Consider the following 22195-nt stretch of genomic DNA (forward strand, 5'->3'; position numbering starts at 1 on the left):
GAGGAAATCTCAGGTCACCTATGAGATCTCTGATCTAGTGTTTCCTGGCTTCGCCCTAGATGGTGTCCCGACAAAATGCCTCTCACCTCTCACCTTCTGTTGAAGGGCAAGGGTCCAACCACTTTGCAGAGAATGCTTTCCAGACACTTGTGACCATAATCTTGTTATTTCAGCCAAAGTTCGCAATGGCCAGTGACAGTAGCAATTGAGTGGCAAAGTTGAACGTATTTCTTTCAACAGAAAGATACAGACTTCATGACTGAAGACAAATCTGTCTTCATCCATCCCCGACTCCAAGAAACTTGAACTCCTCCACCTGACAGAGAATCTCATCTCCCCAATCTGGAAAATGCATTCTGCTGTTTCCTGACAGAGGAGCATGTCTTTAAGTAAAGATAATTTTACCCTAAAACAGCGGTGTCAAACTCAAATGATTGGGTGGCAGCCAGTTCAGGGGCCGCAATCCAACGGAGTGAGGTTTTTTGTTGCCTCTTATCATTAGTCATGTGTTGTAATTCCTTTCTTTTGAGTACTCATAAATCCACTTCATGCCAATGTGAGCCTCTTGAAGATCTCCTGAAAAGGTCCTTTTGAAAAGCCCGCCGGCGCAACATTGTTGTTCAATATTGATACGATAGCATGTTGGCTTCATGTTGGCCACCTGTTTCATGATAGCAAGTCATCACCACAGCTGTGTATTGTAATGCTGGTGCATACTATCAAGGAATATAGAACTCCAATTGAATGATTGATTACCATTGTCCTCTGGCATAAAAGGTACGGTAACCATTAGTGGAACCATGAGGAAAAATGCTAGCTACATACATGCTTGCAACAAAATTGTCAATACATTAGTGGGGTATCTGCATCTTGAGTTTAAATACAGGATTCCAAGTTAAAGAGTGAAGAGTGGGTGCCCTGTGGGGTCCACACCGATGCTGAACTCGGGCACCCAGGGCACGGGCCGCACGACTGCATCCCGAGGGTCGCAAATGGCCCACGGGCTGCAAGTTTGAGAGCCATGCCCCAAATCGTGTGCAAAACAATATTATTACTGGCTGTGTGATGGTGAGTGTCTCAGGAGGTTTAGGTTTCTCAGAATTTGTTCATCGTAATGGAAACAAAAGACCTTTAATTCTGCTGATAATGGCAACGATGTTTCAGGATAACCTTTAGAAGCTTTAAGATCCCTATGGAGGTATTATCTTACTTATCACTTTATACAATGACATTCTTCATGTCACACACCTGGAATTACCACACGGCAGTCATGTAAGTCATTGTGTGACTGACATGTGGACGTGAAAATGTATCTCATTGATAACAGGGTAACAGAATTCTCCAATATTGTTTTCGAGAATACACACTGGATGGTGTTTTTATAGGCAGTGGTCGATATAGTCCGTCTAATCCCTTGTGGCTAGCGTGTGATCACATTAACATGACCACTGCTGCGGACAAAGCTGGTGTTGCTAAATTACTGGAGCTCATGTTCTTTCTTTTCATGCGAAATTGTGTTTTCGCAAAATTAGCATAACACTACATATTTTTGTCCCTCTGACCCAGTTTCTAATGTGGCCTCTAGAAAGACTAGACTTCTCATTAACTTCCACAGTTTTTATTCATTTTTCTCTTGTGTGTGTTTACAATATATGGGCAACCTTGATAACACATTCAGTGTTTTGTTTGCTGTGTCCAGTCAATCTTCAATGTATCATCATCAGCCCTTTATCACCCGGTATATCAACCGTCTTCAATATTCATATCCATTCAGGGATCAGACCGGCAGATTCACAATGTGTAGGCAGTCAATCTCTTCTGCCACACACTGTTTCTTCATCACACAACACTTGCTGGATGTTGGATTGTTTGTTGTGGTGATTTGTGTTTGGTAATGACTGCGGTGTGTCTCCCGTCCTTGTTTTTTAATTAGTCTGGTACCGTTTTGGAAGAAATGATGATCAGGTTTCTCTATGTTGTTGATCACATGTGCATGTTTATTCACCCTCAGTTATAGATATGAACTGATGTTGTTGTTATATTAGCTGTTATATTATCCCCTCTAGTGAATGTGTGACTGCGGTGTTGCATTCTCTTTTCCGTTAATGCATGTCTGGCAAAATAATCTATTTACTTTTCAATTTCAAATATAATAATGTCTCAGTTGTTTTATTTTTTTCTCTTCTTTTTCTTTTTTAGACCATTTCAATAACAGAGCTGATTCCAAAATGGTGCAGTGAAGTCACCTACTGGATGGTTTTATGCAGTTTCGACAATGTACTGTAGTTACAATGTGCCACTTTGAAGTGATTTCAGTGCTACCGCATGAGAAACGGTCAATGATTTGGCTCTTATTGCTTTATTTGGATGTAGTGGAGCTAAAGCGTGGTCAGATCTAGATGGTTTGGAGTCGTGGAGATGAGAGACAGGGGAGGTTTTGGATATGAATGGAGGTAGAAGACAACCAGTACCAGAAAGGTTCATTGATGTAGTCAAAATTGTTATAAAAACCAAGGTGGTACAATGGTCCATCAGTACTCAATCCACACAAAGTATTAGAATAAACTCAATAACAACAGAATAATGATAATAATTCTGTCTTAAAGTAGGCAATCTTATTTGAAAGTACAAAACAACTGAAGGAAGCAAAGTAAAAATAAATTACACATTGGTTGAAATCCAAATAGGAAGCCAGTGTGACAGGACAAGTCCATGATTGTGGCTGTACCAGTGCTGACCTCTAAGTTTGAGGTAGCGTTGACCGATCAATGGAGAATGAGGCTGCTTCATCTGATAGAATAGAGTCAGTGATGCCAGGATTTCTCCTGTTTGTTTACCTTTCGGTGGATATCTAGATTGTTGGGGATCATGAGGAAGTGTTACGCTCCTTACCCTCCCTGTCATGGCGGAAAAATCTCTTGCTCATCTTCTAAATTCTTTCCACATTATTTCCACAAGCAACGTAATTCATTTTCTGTCTTTATTTCGACCAGAGCTGATGGACAAGCCGTGCAAATGAACAACTGCTTATGTGTCCCTAGCATTGCTTTAATTTTTGCCAAATAATCTAGTTGCCACCTTGGCTATCTTAATGGTATTGTTATTCTCATCTTGTTGAGACACAACCGACTTGCTCGTCCGACCGTTGCCTTGCCCGCTGCTGTATAGCTAATGTTCTTGTATGTATTACCCCTCTCTCCTTACATTCGAAGCATGGCCATTTCCATCTCTTCTGGATTTGGCGTTCAACCAGATGCATCGGTCTGGCATAGGAACAACTCGGCCACAACTTAAAGTCATGGTGACTCGCCTGACCTTAAGGGAGTAGATGTACATCGCCATGCCCTGCACATCGAAAGCCAACCTTGACCATCTTGCAAATGTTCCCTCTTTCAGACTCTGCTAACCTTCTGCAGGTATCAGCGTGCACTTCAACAACCGGGCTGCTTGTGGACTCTAAATGCCAGCAGCTCCAGTCTGACCCTCTTCTCTGCTCCTCTCGGGCGGTAAAATGATAGCGAGATGATATATTGGGCAGAATTAAATTTCTTTTCCACCTCTTCCACAACTTCTCTGTCCCGTTGATAGTCATACCCAGGAGAGACGAATACAATTTGCTTGTGTGAAGTTCTACTTTATTTTGTTTAACCCGAACAACCTCAGCGGTTTGGAGAAAGATCATTTCACCACCAATCTTTGAGCCCAAACGCTGACACACATGACTGAAAAGTAATGTGCCAAAATGGAATGATGATTGAGGCGAGACTGGGCTTATGCCCTGGAGGACTGGTCCATTTCCATCACTTTAGGCTGCTTTTGATCTCACCTAGCTTTAAGCTGTCAATCACAGTAATGTGCGGAGGATATCTTCGCCTGCTTTCCACCTGCCTGACTTGAAGCCCCCCAGCAAGTTGTTGCCTCACTCTCCGTACCCTTCACTCTCTGGGGGGGATAATTTCATGCTCGTTGAACTTGAAGAAGTGCGGTATCCATCACCGATGGCTACTTTTGATAGCTATTGTGTGCGTTCAAAAGAATCCATATGTTGTATTGACCTCCATTTACTATTCATTATGCTGAAAAATGTCAAAATTATCAAGGCTATTATTAAGTAGTTCTCGGACCACAGCGCTATTATTCATTTCGAACATTCAAATCTGGTGTGCAGTTCATCTGCGGTAACACTGGTATTCCATTCGGTGTAGCCATTAGCTCCCAATAACTGGACGTACCTTACCAGTCGGGGAAACTTGGGTATTTATTGTAATGATTGCTGAATATGCCTGACATTTCTGCCCTCATTTGGATTATTCAGTAGCTGTCCTGATTCTGTCATAATAGCTCCATCCATTAGCGAAGGTGAGACATGTTGGAGAGCACATCCCACTCTCTCTATTTTACAGTACTTAACTGCTAGTACTATTTATGTCACAGACTTTATTCACTGTAGCAACACATTTTCCTTATCACATGGAACATTGTTATTCCCACTGTATGATATTGAGTGTGTATTTAAGCTCACCTACTCAGCACTTAACATAAAAGAGTGCCATCGTGAGAGTCTGCGGTAAAGAGATACCAAATATCTAACCCCACACAGAGACCCGTCTAAACATTTTCGTACACCTGCATGACAGACAGAAATTCAACGTTCATCCAGGAGCCTGTGCTACTTTAGGCTGTCATGTCCTATTCTAACCTGGGTCAGGATCAGGCGTGGTAATAAGTCAAACCGCTTTTCATATTTTCTTCGGCGGAAGCGGGTGCTCTGTTTCCCACATAGACCTCCAATTGCTGCTGGAACAGTTCCCAACTTGGTGTGAATCAGCTCAGCTCCACAGTCTGACACCAAAGCTGTGAGTCTCTCTCCCAGGTGAAGGATTTAAGTTTGTTCTTGAGAGAAACAAGGAAGGAAAGAGATGTTGGTGAAAGGTTTGATGGAGCCTCTTCAGTCAGGAGGACTCTGTCTATGTCTTTCCAGTGGTCATTAACCTTGAGTTGAGACTGAAAAGGCAAGATAGCGGATCCCAGGAAGATTTTTTGCAGTATGCCTGCCTACTCATTCGCGTATAGAGGCTCAGTACTAGCTCATCAGAGCTATATATCGGGTAGCACTTGCCGATACTGAGTGCTGATACGAGTACTTAATAATACCGTAACAACCATTTTTAATGATTTCCTTTAAAAAGAAAGTCTGCACACGTTCCCTGAACAAACATAACCATTACTGCCCCAGATTTCACTTTGAACCTTTGAAGTTTAGCCAGGAAAATCAATGCATATGCTGGTATATAACATCTAAGATCCTTCTGCTGCCCGCTGGTTTAAATATAAAGTGTCACGTGTCATTGCGGGGGTTGTGTTCCGAGACGCCACGCGATATTTGTAGCACCATAATGAAAGGTGGCCTTAAAGGTAACTCCACGCCAAGCACGACTTGGTTCCTGCAGCTGAGTAGTTGCAGGTCTTCAGCCTCCAAATCGCCTATAAAAGCAGCTTCAGGCTCCACAAGCGTCACAGTCGATTATTTTGGTGGCGATATGTGGGTCAATGTTGCTAGCGGCGGCTTGGATTTGCCCAGACCAACATCAATCAAAAAGTGCTGGGAAATGCCATCATTTTCATCGCAGCCGCACTGAAGTGTACAATGAATACGTTGCATGATTTCCCAATGACAACCTCTTTCAAGGGGAAGCAGAATACAACCAAGCGGCTATCGGCAGCAACTAATCTGTTATTCCGAAGACTCGCAAACGCCACAAGCTAATTCCATGACAAATCTTTGCCACTAGTATGATGGTACTGAAAATATTTTTAGAACCTTTTATAGTATGTTGCAATTACACATTAGGTATTTATTGTTTGTTAATACTTATATCAAAGAAAATAGTAGTAGGTTCCTCATGTTCGTGTCACGCTCATGTGCTGGTAGGAATGACAAGTTCCCATTGCAACAACTGTGGATATTGAGGGATATGGAAGGCTGTTACAGATTACTGGCCATCATAAAAAAAGTATGTTGTCTAGGCGATGTATTTTAAAAAACCTCCATAAAGTACTCTGTATTTTAAGCATCTGGGGTGCAACAATGTGTCTCACTATTTGGACTTAAAAAAACTGGACTTAATAGAAAGTAAAATATGGCTGTGCTCAGATCGCAGGAATCAGTCTTCCCTTCCTCATGTGGAACAAGTGTGACACAAACAGGAGTGATTCTCACAACTAAACCGTCCACTCTCTCTTCATGTGTAGCTGGTGGGTGGCGAGTTTGATCTGGAGACCAACTTCATCATCCAGGAAGCAGAAAGCATCGGCTGCCTGGTGGAGCTGCTGGAGCATTGCAACATCACCTGTCAGGCGGAAATCTGGAGCATGTTCACCGCCATCCTTCGGAAAAGCATGCGCAACCTGCAGACCAGCACGGAAGTGGGCCTCATCCTGCAGGTGCTGCTCAAAATGAGCTCGGTGGAAGATATGATCGCAGGTAACGCCTCTTCACGTTAATGAGCTCATTACGGTGAACTTACCGAATTAGGTTTGGAAGCCTAAAAAATAAAAAAACTTCTAGATATGAACATCACTCTGTAAATGAGCCCATGAGTCATCGAACTGGCCTGTCTGCTCTTTGATCTAATATTTGCCATCACTTGTCTGTTGGTGTTTCTTCTGATGCCCCTGCTGCCAGACTTGCTGGTGGAAATGTTGGGAGTGCTGGCCAGCTACAGCATCACAGTGAAGGAGCTGAAGCTTCTCTTCAGCATGCTGCACGGAGAGGGAGGCCTGTGGGTAAGTAATCGTCAGTGCTCCTAATAGAAGTGTGTCACTCCAGCCACCCCAGAGAGTCCTCACGCCGATGCAACGGGGGCTTGTTGGGTAATTGACTAACAACAGCAGGAGCGAATGAGGCCACCGAAGATTTATTGACTGTCTTGTTATTGCTGTTTTTATCTCCGCCACCTCTGCAGCCACGGCATGCCGTCAAAATGTTGTCGGTGCTGAATCAGATGCCCCAGAGACATGGCCCAGATGTCTTCTTCAACTTTCCTGGTCGCAGTGCAGCCGTAAGAGTTCCGCATTTCACTACAGTGCAGCTGCCTTTTTTAAAAAGCCTGACCTTTTTTTTTCTCCAGATGATGGTTTTTACTCTTTTTATATAGTCTCTATTGTGTCAGTAGAGTTTGAAGAAGGGATGTGGCAGGGTAGCAGCGACAGATGTGCTCCAAGCATCACAAGTTAAAGCTGCCCTCCTGCAGACAGACTTACAGGCGCACGGCAGATAAAGAACACTCTGGCGTCATGAATCACCATACTACTTGATGAACTTGAATCTTGGTTGCCTTGCTCTTCTTCATCTCAAACATCCTTTCCTGTCTTCATCTCTCATGGTTTGTTCCCACTAAATGTAACCTATACTGACCTACATCTACAGTCAATGTAGTGGTGCATTCTAGGTGTAAATAGAACTGAAATAAATATAAATTTTTAAAAAAGTATGTAATGTGCTGCAAAGACTTGTTTAGTGTTAAATGTTTTGAAACCATATTTGAATTTTAATTGTACTTGTGAAATGGTCCCAGAGACTTAGCCAGTTCTCCTCTTGCAGCAGTATTGCTAAGAGAATGATGATTTCACGACTCGCTGACTAACCTGTTGAGGACTAATTTAATATAATAATTTAGTGCAAATACGTTCAACAAACTCTCTGCTTTTTTTATGAATAAATTGGTACATTATTAATGTTTGATTGTTCTTATTATGTCATGAAATATATCCTTTATGCTAATGTTCTTTTTTCTTCTTCTTTTCTACACTTCCCTTTTGTCAAAAATAAAGCCTACTTTTATGTTGTCACTGAATCTGCAAGCCTTCAACCTGAGTGTCACAATAGCTGCTCTTTCAAATGTACTCAGTTTGAACTTCCAAACAATGCGGGTGTCGCACAGTCACTCCTCATCCAGACTCATTTACATCGACACAAAACTGAATTGTATTTTTTCGCTTGGCCACTGATTTTTTTTGTCGCTGACTTTTGTCAAAGAAATCAAAAGCCACTTCAAGATTTCCCATTTATGAATCAGCTGAAAGCTTTTTCATCATCTTACTTTCCAGTAATGGTGCAAGAATGTTTTTGATAATTGGCAGCTTCGCTCGTATGGAAATGAGACCAACGTCGCTGATGTAGTTTGATAGATGGACTTTAAAAATACTCCTCATCTCCAGTCGGTCATAGATCTCTATTTTTGTGTTCACAAATTGATAATGATCATGTAAATATGCCTCAGCTCTCTTTCTCTTAGCTGCCTGTCCTATTTTAAATCCTCATTAGAAATGCAGAATTCTTTACTGTTGGAAAATGCATTCATAAAACAGGAAATTAAGTGTTTTTGCTATATTATATATAACAGCAAAATGCCTGAATATTGTTTTGTACTAAGAGAGGAGTTGGGGAAAACAAGATTTGTTGCACTGAGAACACAACACACACACAAATTACAAGGAAGCTTTTTGAAGTATAAACTTGGATTCAAATAAGTTGAACCTAACTAGAATTTGCTCGGGAACCGTGTGTGTTTGAAACATCAGTTCTTGCTTGCAGCACGTGTGATTTGCATGCTGACTGTGAAACCGAATTAAAGCCGTGACCTCCTGCTGAAAGCTCTTCCTGATCTGAATCTGCAGGCCATCGCTTTGCCTCCTATCGCCCGCTGGCCTTATCAGAACGGCTTCACATTTAACACCTGGTTCAGGATGGATCCGCTGAACACCATCAACGTTGACAAGGACAAACCATATCTCTACTGGTGAGCGCTGAACGCACATATATTTCCACGCAGGTGATCAATACTGACGCCCACGGAGGGAATGTGGGTTGTCGGTTCACCGAATATTGACAAGACATTTTTCTCTACGACACTATCTGGCCTGTTTTGATTCTTTACTTTTGACCCTGTTATACAACTCCTATAGCTGAGTCTGAAAAACGCTTCCTTGCCTGGATATTCACCAGAGAGGGAATTAGATGCTAGTATGGAGATTAAAAACTCAAGGAAGCATGAAATACAGTGGCACCGAGGTGCTCATCACTCAGCAGGTAATCTCTGCTGTTCAAGTCTGTTTTAAATTGAAAAACCCCCAAATTAAATAGCTGGAATATCACTCTTCAGTTCACTTTTTTTTTTGGTGTCTAGCTGTTTTACTATTTTAATTTTTTGTTGACTCCTGTTACCGTTACCTGTTACTGAAACCTCTTTATCCGACCTGTTTCTGTTTAATCATGACTGGAAACAGCATAATAAAGGACCCGACTCAGAACAGTTTGACATCTTTGAATGCAAATTGCACCAGGAAGTATTACTACATAGTTGATATATATATATATATATATATATATATATATATATATATATATATATATATGAACTTGTGTTTCCCAGCAGCACCATGTCATGGTTGGAGTTGCAGCCTGACAGGAAGGTTGTCGGTTGAACTCTTGCAATGACCCAGGCTTCATTTCTGTCTGGACTTTTTATGTTTTTGCAAATAGTCTTCCAGCGGTGTTCTGTTGGAGACTGGTGAGCTGTGCAGGATGTCCAGGCTGGACAGTTCCCCTGCCCTCCACGACCTCATTAAAGAAAATAAATGTCTTAACATTTCCCCCTGCAAACCTAGGTGCTTCCTTTCAGAGTCCGGTTTCAGATGTTTCAATCACATTTTGTGTTGAAGTGGAATTAATAATGGTAGCTCTCTCCAACTTTGCTCTCAGTCAAGAAGCAATGCAGATTAGTCAAGGGACATTTGCACGCTTCCAAATGAAGATTCATTATGCCACGGATCATAACATATATCGGCGAAGACTTCCGAATCGTGGTTTAATTTCAAAATTAATTAACCCCGAAAACGTTTGAAATATTGTCCTCGACTTCCACTGATGATGTCCACTTGCGACCCCCTCATTAACAGTAATGATGGTGGAAATGCAAAGTTGAAGCTCATAAAGGTGGCGATTCCGTACAGGACAGAGAGTTCATAGCTGATGGAGGCTGGAGTGTCTTTCTCCATTGTTATCTCTGCAGCAGCAGGTCCTGCAGATAAGTGAAAGAGTTGTCACCTCAGAGGTGGACTGAGGCGACTGCGTTCCGACTGACTTGTAATCACAAGAGCGACTTGGCTGCCACTGCAGCAGCTCGATGTGTGGCTCGATATCTATCCCCACATGCACCCCGTGCTCTTTGAATCCTCCCTCACGGAGGTTTGTTTGTTTTTAGATGAAGTAGGAGGCATGAGGTGTTAAATGTGGGCGATGGCTTTAAAGATTGCAGAGCATTATTTTCGGCCTAAATGTTCAATCCTGGGTTAAAAAAAAAGCTGTGGGTGAGTGTTTGTTTTCATGTTTTCTGCGAGTGCTGGGCAAATTCACGGTAAAGGATTACACTCTAAAATATTTTGGATTTAAAGTGGGTGCACATGAAGGCCCTTTCTTTGTAGTTGTTTTCATGCATGCAGGAGTCTCACAAAGGGGTTTCTCTTGTTTCACTTCCACAAAGGTTACATCTTAATTCTCATAAGAAACTTAATATTTCACTGTGTTTCATTCATAATGTGTTGACTGTCCAGAGCTCACCATGTTTCCTGCATTACAGTTTTCGTACAAGCAAAGGGATCGGATACTCTGCGCACTTTGTCGGCAACTGCCTGATTGTGACGTCGCTCAAGTCGAAAGGCAAAGGTTTTCAACATTGCGTCAAGTACGACTTTCAGCCGAGGAAGGTGAGCTCTTATTTTGATGGAAACAAGCAGGACAGACTTTCTTTTTAGTCAAGGAATTTATGTATAAAGGTGTTATGCAGCTCAGAAATTGGTTTAGATCACTGTATTATGAGGCAATTCATCTTGTGATGGGAGGAGCAGACAGAGCACAAGCAAAAGAGTTTAGAAGATGTTGAATGAAAGAAAGGGCCAATGGGGTTAATTCAAGTTCATGAGAAATCCTGGGATGAAAATATGAATAATGAAGTGGCTCGGCATGATAAACGGGGCAGACATTAGTGACCCTAAATGTAAAAAAAAATTAAAACTCATGGGGGGGAAAACTATTAGCGTCTTGAAGACTGAGGCACTGAGAAACCCAAGCTAAGATCCAAGAGACAGCTGCACCGCTATAAGGGTAGATTCACGTTGTGGTGCCTGCTCCGTGTCACAGAATCCAATTTAAAATGGCACTGCAAGTGATTACGGAAACCAGGTGCAGCTGCGTGTGCGACCAGCAACCTCTGAAAGACACACCGAAACAGGAATTCTCTCAACAAACTAAAGAGGGCAGGAAATGGAAGAGTTCTGGGGTGAAATTTGCATTTTTTTTGTACATCTTTATCATTTTATATAGGTATATCATTCACTTTATCATTTCTTAAAATTATATATATATATATATAAAATTTGTGTCTTCAGTCGGCAAAGTTATTACAAAACAAAATACAACCACTCTGGGGGGAAATAATTGTTCTTGCCAAAATATCATGGCAGAAACAGATGTATTTGATACACCTTCTGTTGCTTTTGCCCACAAGCTGGTGTTTATTAATGTGTTGTGCAAGCGGACTGCAGAAGATTGTTCAACAGTTCAGCTCTTTACTTTATTTGTTGGACATGATCGCGCTCGCTGGGCGACTCCTGCTCCTCGCTCACATCAGTTACCAGCCATTAGCACTTCTGGGCTTCAGGAACTTCACTAGCTTCCGTCATTTTCCACAAAGGCGCCTTTAAATTCATGTTCTAATGACAATGCATCCAGATGGGGATTCCATTTGTTGACTTAATTAGTAATGACATCCTGACATGATGTCTGGTAAGCTGCACTCGTGTTTCATCTCAGTATAATTAGGGCCTGTGTTTAATTTAGCTCCGCCAGGAGAGAAAAAATAAGCCGGCTTGTTTTCTCTTGGCCTTTGCTGTGATCTATTATTCACCATCTTCCACCGCGCCGTCCAGAGCATTAGATAAGCGACCTTCAACCTGAGGTTCTCCGCTGTGGTCCAGCAGCTTCTGCTTCTCTCACATGAGTATTACGGCTGACTTGTCTGTTCCCTCCGTCAGTGGTACATGGTCAGCATCGTGCACATCTACAGCCGCTGGAGGAACAGCGAGATCCGCTGCTACGTCAACGGGCAACTGGTTTCCTACGGAGACATGGCGTGGCACGTCAACACCAATGATGTAAGAAGCATGTGTCTCGCTCCTCATCCCCTCGTGTCTTTTTCAGAATGTGTTATATCTGTGTTTACATTTGGTCCTCAATTATCCAGCCGCAGTAAGTGTTGGAGCCACACACAAGCAGCAGTGCTATTTTTCACATCACATTTTTCAATGGTTGAGGAGAATCCCAGCTCCAGCCAAGCCCGTCCTCCCTGTAGAACCAGCGCCCAAGGGTTGAAACAGTCCGTATTCAGGCAGTGAGTCCATCGCACACAGTTCCAGATGGAGAAAAAAAATAAATAGAAAAGAAAATTGAATCCAGAAAAACACCGTACAGCAAATACGTTTAGAAAATTATAGATAGATATTGACATAAAGGAGGCGAGGCCGTTTCAAAACAACCCAGGACGAGAAAAACAGATAACCAGAATGAATTATGTGGGGGAGCGTTGCATTTTGGAAAGACAATTAATCACAGTGAAATTGAAAATTATGCATTGATATCGAATGCCAATCAAGTGTACAATCCGCCTTCGAAAAAGCGAGCGCAATTATGCCTTTTTTTCATTTAAATATTCAAGCCTCAGTGTGTCATGAAATGTTCCTTCACTCAGCTTCCAACTCCTTTTCCACTTTCTCTGCAGAAATAACACCATGAAGACGTCACGATGGAGAATAATTTATATACAGCCGCTCAATCAAGCGCAGATGTTAATGTGGTGAAAGCCGAGTATATGAAATTAACTCTACAGGGGTTGAACATTTTTAAATGAAAGATTCCCCCGCAGCTATAAGTAATGCTTCTCCAGTGAAACCTTGTGAAAACCTCTTTTTGGGAAGCATTATATCAATGGATCGACTCTATTAATAATATGAACGTGTCTAATAAATGCTCTGTAACACCACAGTGCATAAAATATTATTCATTAGACGGGAGCTTGATGAAGCTTAGCGGAGTATGTGCTCATGCTAGGAAGGTTTTTTTTGTTTCACCGACCCTTTACAGAGAGCTATAACTGCTGGCATAATAGAGTTCTGGAGTGTTCTGTCCTGATTCTAGAGGTGATGGCTCTCCGGCTGGAGAGACTTCTGCCACACTTTGGCTCAATTTATCTCTGCTCTGTCTTTCCATCGTTTTACTCCAGCCAGGTTGTGTTTTCACCGTTTTCACTTTTGACACCGCTGTCTAATGTCAGTTCAGTGTTCTAATAATACGCCGGTTGTCAGCTTGATTTTTTATTTTATAGCTGAAGATTTATTGTAAATGAACGGTTTTTATTTTTGATACCTGACGGTTATCCAACATAACTTGAGTTTTTCTTGATGTAGCAACAGTTTAAATTGAAAAAAGGGAGAACATTTTTCAACTTTGTGACGCAGTAATTTTGTTCCGGTTTGGTTTGGTTTCGTGTTAGACTTGTGAGCAAGTTTGTAAAACATAGGGTAGTAGTGGAAGGTATCGCCTTGCTTGCCCTCCGATTAGCTTTGTCTTTTGGCCATGAAAATATTATCTCACGTTCATGCCAGACCGAACATCTGAGGTAAGTAGCTGAGCCGTCATCTCACAAGTAGCTGAACAACTGAGGTTGGTAGCTGTGCAGAGGATGTCTGAATGTCCATTTATCCTCCCTTTACGTAAGAAATTCAAATTTTAGGCAATGTTACTGTCACTGATCACATGCTTCTGTGCGTAACAATTGCTGTTTACCAGTTTATCCACCAGGGGGTGCAGCCCACAGTCAAAATTTTATGACAACAACCAACTCCAAAACAAACATGGCAACTGCAGAAGAAGTATTGATAATGTACCGCTTGCATAAAAAAGGAAAACGGATGCAGCATTGTAGGCGGTGGTGGTCGGTGAGACGTTAAATATATCGCAACTGGAAGGAAGGAGAATTCCCCTTAGTGTCTAATTAAAGCTAGGTAGTAACTGCAACACTGCCCCCATGGTTTCTGGTGGTACTGCTCTGTTTGGTCTGCATCCTCAAGCTGTGGACGGAATGAATGCAAGGCTCCCTTGGTATCCGGATCCATACGTAAGGTTGAGTATAAATGGGCCTTTATGCCAAGTTGTGGTGAAGTCAGAGGTATAACATGTAAACTATCAAGCACCTGAACGTCTCTGCCATTGTTCTCCATACGCTTGAACTCAGTGTCCCACCAAGCCTATGTGAATTCTTTCTCCATTCATAATAACCCACCGCCTGCTTGTAACATTCTATGTTTGTGCCTCCGTGTGTTCTTCCTCCAGAGTTATGATAAGTGCTTCTTGGGCTCCTCCGAGACTGCCGATGCTAACAGAGTGTTCTGCGGACAGCTAGGAGCCGTGTACGTGTTCAGTGAAGCCCTTAATCCTGCACAGATATTTGCAATTCATCAGCTGGGCCCAGGCTATAAGGTATGTACTTAAAGGGTGACTAAATTAGATTACATGTAGAGCCTCTATTACCCATCAATCTGTGGAGAAATCAATGGCCAATGCCGCCCTGCTAACATCCATTTGCCTCAGATCTCCATCCTGGGAGTGGTGATTTTTCTCTCAGATAAACGCCTCCATAAATCTCCCGTGCCGGGGGAATAGACGGCGCGAGACACAATGGTGCAGGTCTGTCAGAGGACAAGAGTCGGGCCTTGAATAATACTCTGCTGTGTGGTTGCTTTTGCCCCTGTTTGGTACAATTTCAAATGAATTTATTGGGAATTTACATTTTCTATTAAATAGTAAGAATTCTGAATTCAACTTGAGCGGTTGGAATAAGCCAAAAAAATATATGAAGGAAATTTGATGTGAAACAAGCCAAAGATAAGCAACATGTCCTGAGGAGGAAAGCTCTTGCTCTGCTGCAGCCGTCTACCGGACAGTGATGGAGGAGGTGAGGACGACCTCGATAGCTCTATAACACTTCCCAGTTAAACTTTGAACTTGCCACCATCAAGTAATCGCAACAGAGAGGTCAGGTTGAGGAGAGTGCAAACCATGGCGACCTGAGCAGCTTTGAAAATGAGTCAAGGTTACCAGAGTATTTTATGAAAAGAAATTTAGCGCTCTGCTTGGATCTTATATTCATTTTAAAGCCCCTAAAATGAACATAATATAGGACTTCAACAATCTATAGTTTAATGCATTCTAAAAAAAACCCACAAATCCCCCGGTGCTTGTTTGTGAAGCCGCGTTGAAATGAGATGATCTACACGTTGGCGTCCTTATGTAATTTCTGGTAGTATGTAGTAGCTTAGCAACTGTCTGCCAGTAAATAATTTTGACATTTATGCTATATATCAAAGACAGATTGATTGGTAATTCAGTTTGAAAGAGAGATTTTCTTACTCACCTCATCAAGGATTGGTTGAGAAATGAGACTGGATGGTTCCTAAAGTGAGAAGCAACCCAGCAAAGGTGGCCATCTCTCGCCCACTCGCAGATCAGAGGCCGTCTGTTGCAATGCCCAGTCAGGTGTGATAGAAGTGATCGGAGCATCAAGACTCGCAGCTCACCACCCCACACCCTCTTCACAGGAGACAAGAAAATATGTCAGAGGTTTTCCATGATTTATGTTCTCGTTGGAGGTTCTTTGATCCGTGTTTGATCTCCGTCACACTTGTTGCTTGCAGAATGCGGCTAAAGTAACCAACTTCTATGGTTTGTTGAAATGTGCATATTATTGCTGCCTCGAGCTCCCAATTTCCTCTTCATGTTCAGTCATCGCTGCAAGTCCGACTGCTCTTTTTTTAAATAGCCGTTTGAAGAGTTGCTCTCTGATGCAAGATGAACTTTGTTTCTAAACGAATGGAGTCTGGCATCCAAAACCTGAAAGTGATACAAAACGACCTCACTTGTGTGCCTCTGTGTGATACGAGCCGCCACGTTTACCACGCTTGTTTTGTGATTGTTGAAGAAACGTTCGGCAGTTTGTGTCTCATCTGCTCGCACGCGAAGAGTTTTCTGCTAACATGAAGATCGAGTCGCAGCGTGCGACCGCCTGTGGTCGACAGTAAAACTGAGAGTGGTTTTTCTCTTCTAAATTCTCAGTAGAAGGATGCTGTGCCAAGTGTGCCTACCTCAAGTTCATTATTTCCACACAGCAGCTGAGTTCACACAAAAGTCCTGGCTAGTGGAGCTTATTATCTCTTGTCACTGGAGTCCTGGAGCAGGACTTTTCTGAAGTGTGTTAGAGAGACTTGGAAATGAGACGCCTGCTGACTTGAGGCTGTTGAGTTGGAAGCTTCCTTTGAAAGTGCATTCTGACTGACTTGACGACTCATTAAAGATGCTTCTCTCTAAAACCTGTTGCGTAACAAGCAGTAAAGGCTATGTGTTTTATAACCATCGCGCCCTCAATTGACTCAAGAGCCATCAGATGTGGGCCCTCAACCCGCGTTCCACCTCAGTCCACACTCAACTCCACTGAGCCGAGGTGATGGGATTCTAACCTTGGTTGTTTCTCAGTCCCTCTGGCTGGGAAGTCGAGGCATAAAATATTGTTTTCAATTTTTATCAGCGCACCCAGCACAGCACATAAGTGTAAAGCCAAGCCTCCTGAGAGTGTAAATCTGGGATTACGCTGTTCTCTTCTGCTTCTCCCACAACAGAAGGGAAGGTTACACATACATACACACCTGCTATACCGTAATTCCCACCTCCGAACACACAAGCTTTGTGAGCTATAGTTCCATCTTTAAATGTAAAAAATGGTGGGCACCTTTTAGAGCAAACAAAATAAATCTGCCTGATCCTGCAGGTGGACACTTCAAGGTGGATATACTGCAAGCCAAGTCCCTTTTTTATACCCACAGATTCCAAAAAAAGTTCTAAATGTGATGCCCACACATCAAGCTAACACTAGATTTTTCCAGCTCCATTTGGCAGCAGACAGCATTTTTACAGGTGTAACCTGTGGGTTTATCCAGCCTTTATTGGGATGACTTCACAACAAGGATTACAGATGTGCAAACAGCGGTAAATGATATTGATATTTAGTGTTAGCTTGTACAGTTTGCGGATGATGTAGTAATTTGTGGTGAGATTAAAGAGGGACGGGGAGAAGCAGCAGACGCAGGTGAAAAGAGATGAATTTGAAGCTTCTGAAGCTGTCAGTGTTTTTGACTGAAGGACAAACTCAGGAAAGAGCATATCAGAGGGACAACTCATATGAGTGTGGAGACAATATAGGCACAGCCAGATGGTTTGGTGTCAGATTGGATGAAGATTTAAAAGATGAGGAAGACAGCCAGTGGGTTATGGTTGCACTAAAGGAGGGCCTGAAGATGGTGTTGTATATAGGACTGGTGTGGTTTTGCATGATGAAAAGTGGTGGACTAACTGTGACAACAACTGGCATGAAAGGGTAAAAGACAAAGACAAAACATGGAAGGGGCTTGAATTGTTTATCTCCGTGATCAAAGGTACTTTGTGTGCATCATACCTTTCGTATTTGCCACCCCACTTCCAATACCATTTGTAGTGACGATTAGAAACTGCTTGATTTTTGGGGAACAGTGACAGAGCGCCCCCTTTATGCTTGCGGCAGGACTCCCCATTTGATACAGTCTTTCCCACCTTGAGCTTGTCCACTCTTTGTGGCGTCTGATCAGCAGAACTCAAACAGCTGAGGAAAATGTTCAACGCCGACAGTGATAATCCAATCCCTATCAGAGGAATCCCATCGATTGTTTTTCCCAGTCACGCTGCATCGCAGGGATTAATTCAGCTCATCAGTCGAGGGCTAATTGATTCAGTTCATTAAGAGTTGTCTGATATCGATCAGCTGATGCCTATGTTTAATGAATGTGGTGCAAAGTGATGAGTGGCGGTGGTCAAAAGATCAGGACCTCATCATATGAGCCTGCCGTTGCTGCAGTTGTTGGACAGGCCATACTAAAACACGTGAGGTTTTGGTTGGGGCTTGGAATCTATGGACCGTAAGACCGGGGGTTGTTCACCTTTTTTATCGCGGCGCCCAACCATATTTAATCTACTTACACGCAAAACCTTGTGAAATAACATGAAACCTTGTGACCGTTGCAAAGATATTTCTCTGTCATTGAAAACAGAACCAGGTGTAAGTTATATTCATCTAATTTACTATAGAAAAAAAGAAAAAAAATACAAACGGAATACAATTCTGAATAAAATAAATATAATGAAACCATGTCTAAATACCATATTATGAAAATAATGTATTTTATGTAAACACCATATGAGATATAAGTAAGTGTAAATGAAAGTATTACCATAAAATGTTGTTATTAATTTTAAAACTGCTTCTACAGCTGCCTTCATGAACAGTTTTTACTGTTGTGGGTGCGGTATCACTTTCTTCGTATTTTTATCTCTTTTTATTTTTATCTATCTTTATAACTATCACAGATTTGCAGCTTTCAAGTCAATTCATTGACACACTACTGCCACCATACATGGCTAATGTATCATAACTGAGCATCTCGCTGCCCTCACAGCCAAAATGTGTAAAACAAAAAAATAAAAACTTTTATCTTCCCTCTAGGTGGCGCTCGCGGCCCAACCATGGGCCCTGGCCCTATGGTTAAGAATCACTGCCTTAGACCTTACACTTTTGTGTAGAAGTATTTCAATGTTGAAGTCCATCACAAAAGCCCAATGGAAACACTTAATTTGCAGGTACACAGCGGCTCTGGCTCCTGGGAGCATGACAGGTCCACTGCAACAAGGGGCTGCAGTGGAGTCTAATGAGCGGTCTTGATGTTGTGTAGAAGCAGGAGACGTGCAGTTCATATATCCAGTTGGTCAATACATTCATCGCTAGCAAGGGGACTCGACTTGACTCCCCGAAGCCCCTGGCACGCTACGCCACGTAACATCCCTGCCCCAAGTTATCCTTGTAGAACACACAAAATCAGTTGCACTGAAAACAACGTCAGGCTTAATATTTAACTTTGTGAATTATTGCTTTTATTTTCTTCCGTGGGCTTGCAGTAGAACTCCGTGGGCTACCATGAAGGCGCTAGCCTTGATGGAATCACTTCATCCTTCAAATTCATCAACCTTTTCTCTCAACAGTTCGTACCGATCCTAAGTTTGACGGAAACTTTCCAATCATCAACTGGGTTAATCCTGAGTGGTGACATGTCCATATCCCAACAAGCACTTTAGGAACTTAAGGGTCAGATCCCCTCGTTCCCGGTGCATGACTAGTGGCCGCCTACCTCTCAAATATCAGATGTTAGTATGAACAGTTCTGCCACATTGCGGGGACACCCTTGAAATTCTTATTCATGATGGAAGTCTGAATGGAGGATTCCTCATGAATCCTGACAAACAGCCAAACAGTGGCGCTCTGTCTGTTCTGCTTGCCCTGGAACTACAGATCTGGCAACATGAGGTAGAATTTTTCCAGCTCTCTTGGATAAACTCTCCACAGAATCCCTCTTTGTTCACACCAACAGCCTTCAATGTTGCTTTCTATTGTGTCCAAAAGTTTCATCCAGAACACATGCACTTGCAAATGAATTCTTGATAATAATTTCTTCTTAAAGTCTTGTCAGCATTCTAAAATGATGAATAATGAGTCGCCCGTCAATCCTGGATTATTGTTATCCAAATAACAGATTCGAAACAGATTAGAAATAAAACAGTTATTTTTGGATAAATATGTCTTTATTTTTTGGCTTTTCAATTTAGCCATGGCTTATTTTTCCAGCATGTCACAAACTTCCTACCAGGCTTCTAAATTATTGCAATTCAAGTATGATTATTTGAGCAGCGGTTTTCATCACCGTGCCATTTCATGCAAGCTGTATTCACCAACATTAGTTAACTTTACACCACAGGATGTAAGTGCGTCCTCTCCACATGAGTGGTTCATGAAAGATAAGTTATGATTCTAGGTTCAGATTTTTACTCTGCGTGTTTATCATTGATTCAAACTCTATATAATGCAGATTTCTTCTGAACAAGATGGAGAAGTATCATTGTTATTATTATTTTACCTCTGCACAGAGTGTGAGCACATGGAAATTCCATAATAGAAACCTCATTAGATGTCAAACTGTCTCTTTTATTATAGTCTGAGAGCTCAGAGACCGAGAAGTTCCACTACTGCTGCCAGCCCGGTCTTAAGAGGAGCTTCATCTGAACCATGTATATGTGTAAAATGTCGCCACTCCAAAATCTGCTAAAATGGGCGTGTGGCAACTTCACAGCACTTTGACTTCAGCAAGTCCATTGATTGTAACTTGATGAGGAGAGAATTTTTATACTCTGATTCAGGGTTTTTGTTTTTTTTTTGTTTGAGCCTCAGAAGCTCCATTGAATGCGTCGGGATACTCAGATATTCAAACTTGACATGTTAATAACTGCTCATACAAAGGATGAAACAGACAAACCTCACTACTTTTGACTCGTCCTCATAAAAAGAAGGTGCTGAAGGATCTCTAGTAGAAAATCATGGTGATTTATGAACCTTGAATATCATCCAAAAATTCTGTATAAATGTGTCGCTCATCTCTTTTTTTTTTTTTTTTTGATGAGGTGTACCCCTCTCTCCGTTACGCCCTGTTCCTTGAGCACACACATAATCACGCTGAAGCTGACCCTCGACCCCGGCACAACAGAGTGGGAGTGGTCTGGGGACAGAATCAGCCTTGAGATTTATGGAGTCGCTCACGCGAATGCGCCACTGGGATCCAATACCATTTGAAAAGTCTCTGAAGTGAGCAGGGTCAAGACTCTCGCAAAACAAGTCTGACTGCAAACGTATTTTAGGCACTTGTTCTAACTGACACGAAGCATCTTTCCCTGTGAGAAAACCAAGACTTCACCTGAACACTTCATGCTCTCACCTCACTTAGAATTCACGACTTCCCCCCAACTCTCCAACTTACCTGATGTAGAAAGTTGGCTCTGTCAAATTTTCCTTTTTATAGTCTCATGGTGTATTTAATGGAAGTTAAAGTGTCCTGCCCAGTCTTTCTGCGAGCCTCACATCAAGCTGTATTTTTCTGAAACAGCTTAATCACACTCATTGTTCTGACACAACCTGCACTTAGTTTTAATCATGTCAAGACTGTTGCGCCTGAAAGCAATTAGTCTGCAGCCGGTGCCGTTGATGGCCCCACAAAGAGGTGAGCGGGAGAGAGTAGCTTTTGTCAGGATGACAAGTGCATGTTTACCGACTGAGTTTCCTTGACACCTAAGATCTTGTCCGTCTTCATCTGGTGCAGTGCTAAACGTCCGTCTTTTCCCCTCTTCAGAGCACGTTCAAGTTCAAGTCTGAGAGCGACATCCACTTGGCGGAACATCACAAGCAGGTGTTGTACGACGGCAAACTGGCCAGCTCCATCGCTTTCACCTACAACGCCAAAGCCACCGACGCACAGCTATGCCTGGAGTCGTCGCCCAAAGAAAACCCCTCCATCTTTGTGCACTCGCCGCACGCGCTCATGCTGCAGGTCCAAACTCTTCTCCACGTCATGTCGCCAAATGAACGTTTTTATTGCAATATTTTTAATCTTCCCAGGACGTGAAAGCCACAGTGACTCACTCCATCCACAGTGCCATCCACTCAGTCGGCGGAATCCAAGTGCTCTTTCCGCTCTTTGCTCAGCTGGACTACCATCAGCTGAATGACAGCCAGGTGGAGACTACAGTGTGGTGAGTCCAGGTTCATGAACTTTGGGCCTATCCTGCATGTTCCTCTTGAAGTCAAAACAAATCTTGCTGCAATGATGTCAGGACTCTTTCATTTTTCTTTCAAATGTTTACAATTGAACCTCCCAAACAAGCCATGACCAAAACGCTGATAGCTTTTCAGACATGTAGACCATCACGTAGTTGAGTCATCAGCTGTGAGGTGAACTAGATCCAGAAGAATGAGCCATATCAGTGTTTAATAATATGATGACAAACCCCATTGACCAGGCTTCAGACTCCCATTAGAGTGGGTTTCCGTCTTCCTGTTTGTCCACTTCTGTCCCCAGTAAAATGACTTTTTAAGCTCAGATTTTAAGATGGGAAATACACTGA

The 22195-nt window shown here is 42.4% G+C and overlaps 1 protein-coding gene across 4 annotated transcripts in view; it reads left to right on the forward strand.

Moving 5' to 3' along the window:
• nbeab (neurobeachin b) overlaps nt 1-22195 on the forward strand; it is a 223080-nt gene that overhangs the window by 52787 nt on the left and 148098 nt on the right. For all 4 annotated transcript variants that reach the window (XM_053872361.1, XM_053872359.1, XM_053872362.1 and 1 more), the window contains 9 exons: nt 6253-6484; nt 6686-6786; nt 6966-7061; nt 8680-8801; nt 10641-10767; nt 12094-12213; nt 14447-14593; nt 21424-21621; nt 21690-21823. In XM_053872361.1, coding sequence (XP_053728336.1) covers nt 6253-6484; nt 6686-6786; nt 6966-7061; nt 8680-8801; nt 10641-10767; nt 12094-12213; nt 14447-14593; nt 21424-21621; nt 21690-21823 — 1277 coding nt within the window. The remainder of the gene's footprint in view (nt 1-6252; nt 6485-6685; nt 6787-6965; nt 7062-8679; nt 8802-10640; nt 10768-12093; nt 12214-14446; nt 14594-21423; nt 21622-21689; nt 21824-22195) is intronic.

The sequence above is a fragment of the Synchiropus splendidus genome, chromosome 8, assembly GCF_027744825.2.
Source record: "Synchiropus splendidus isolate RoL2022-P1 chromosome 8, RoL_Sspl_1.0, whole genome shotgun sequence".
Lineage (NCBI taxonomy): Eukaryota > Metazoa > Chordata > Actinopteri > Syngnathiformes > Callionymidae > Synchiropus > Synchiropus splendidus.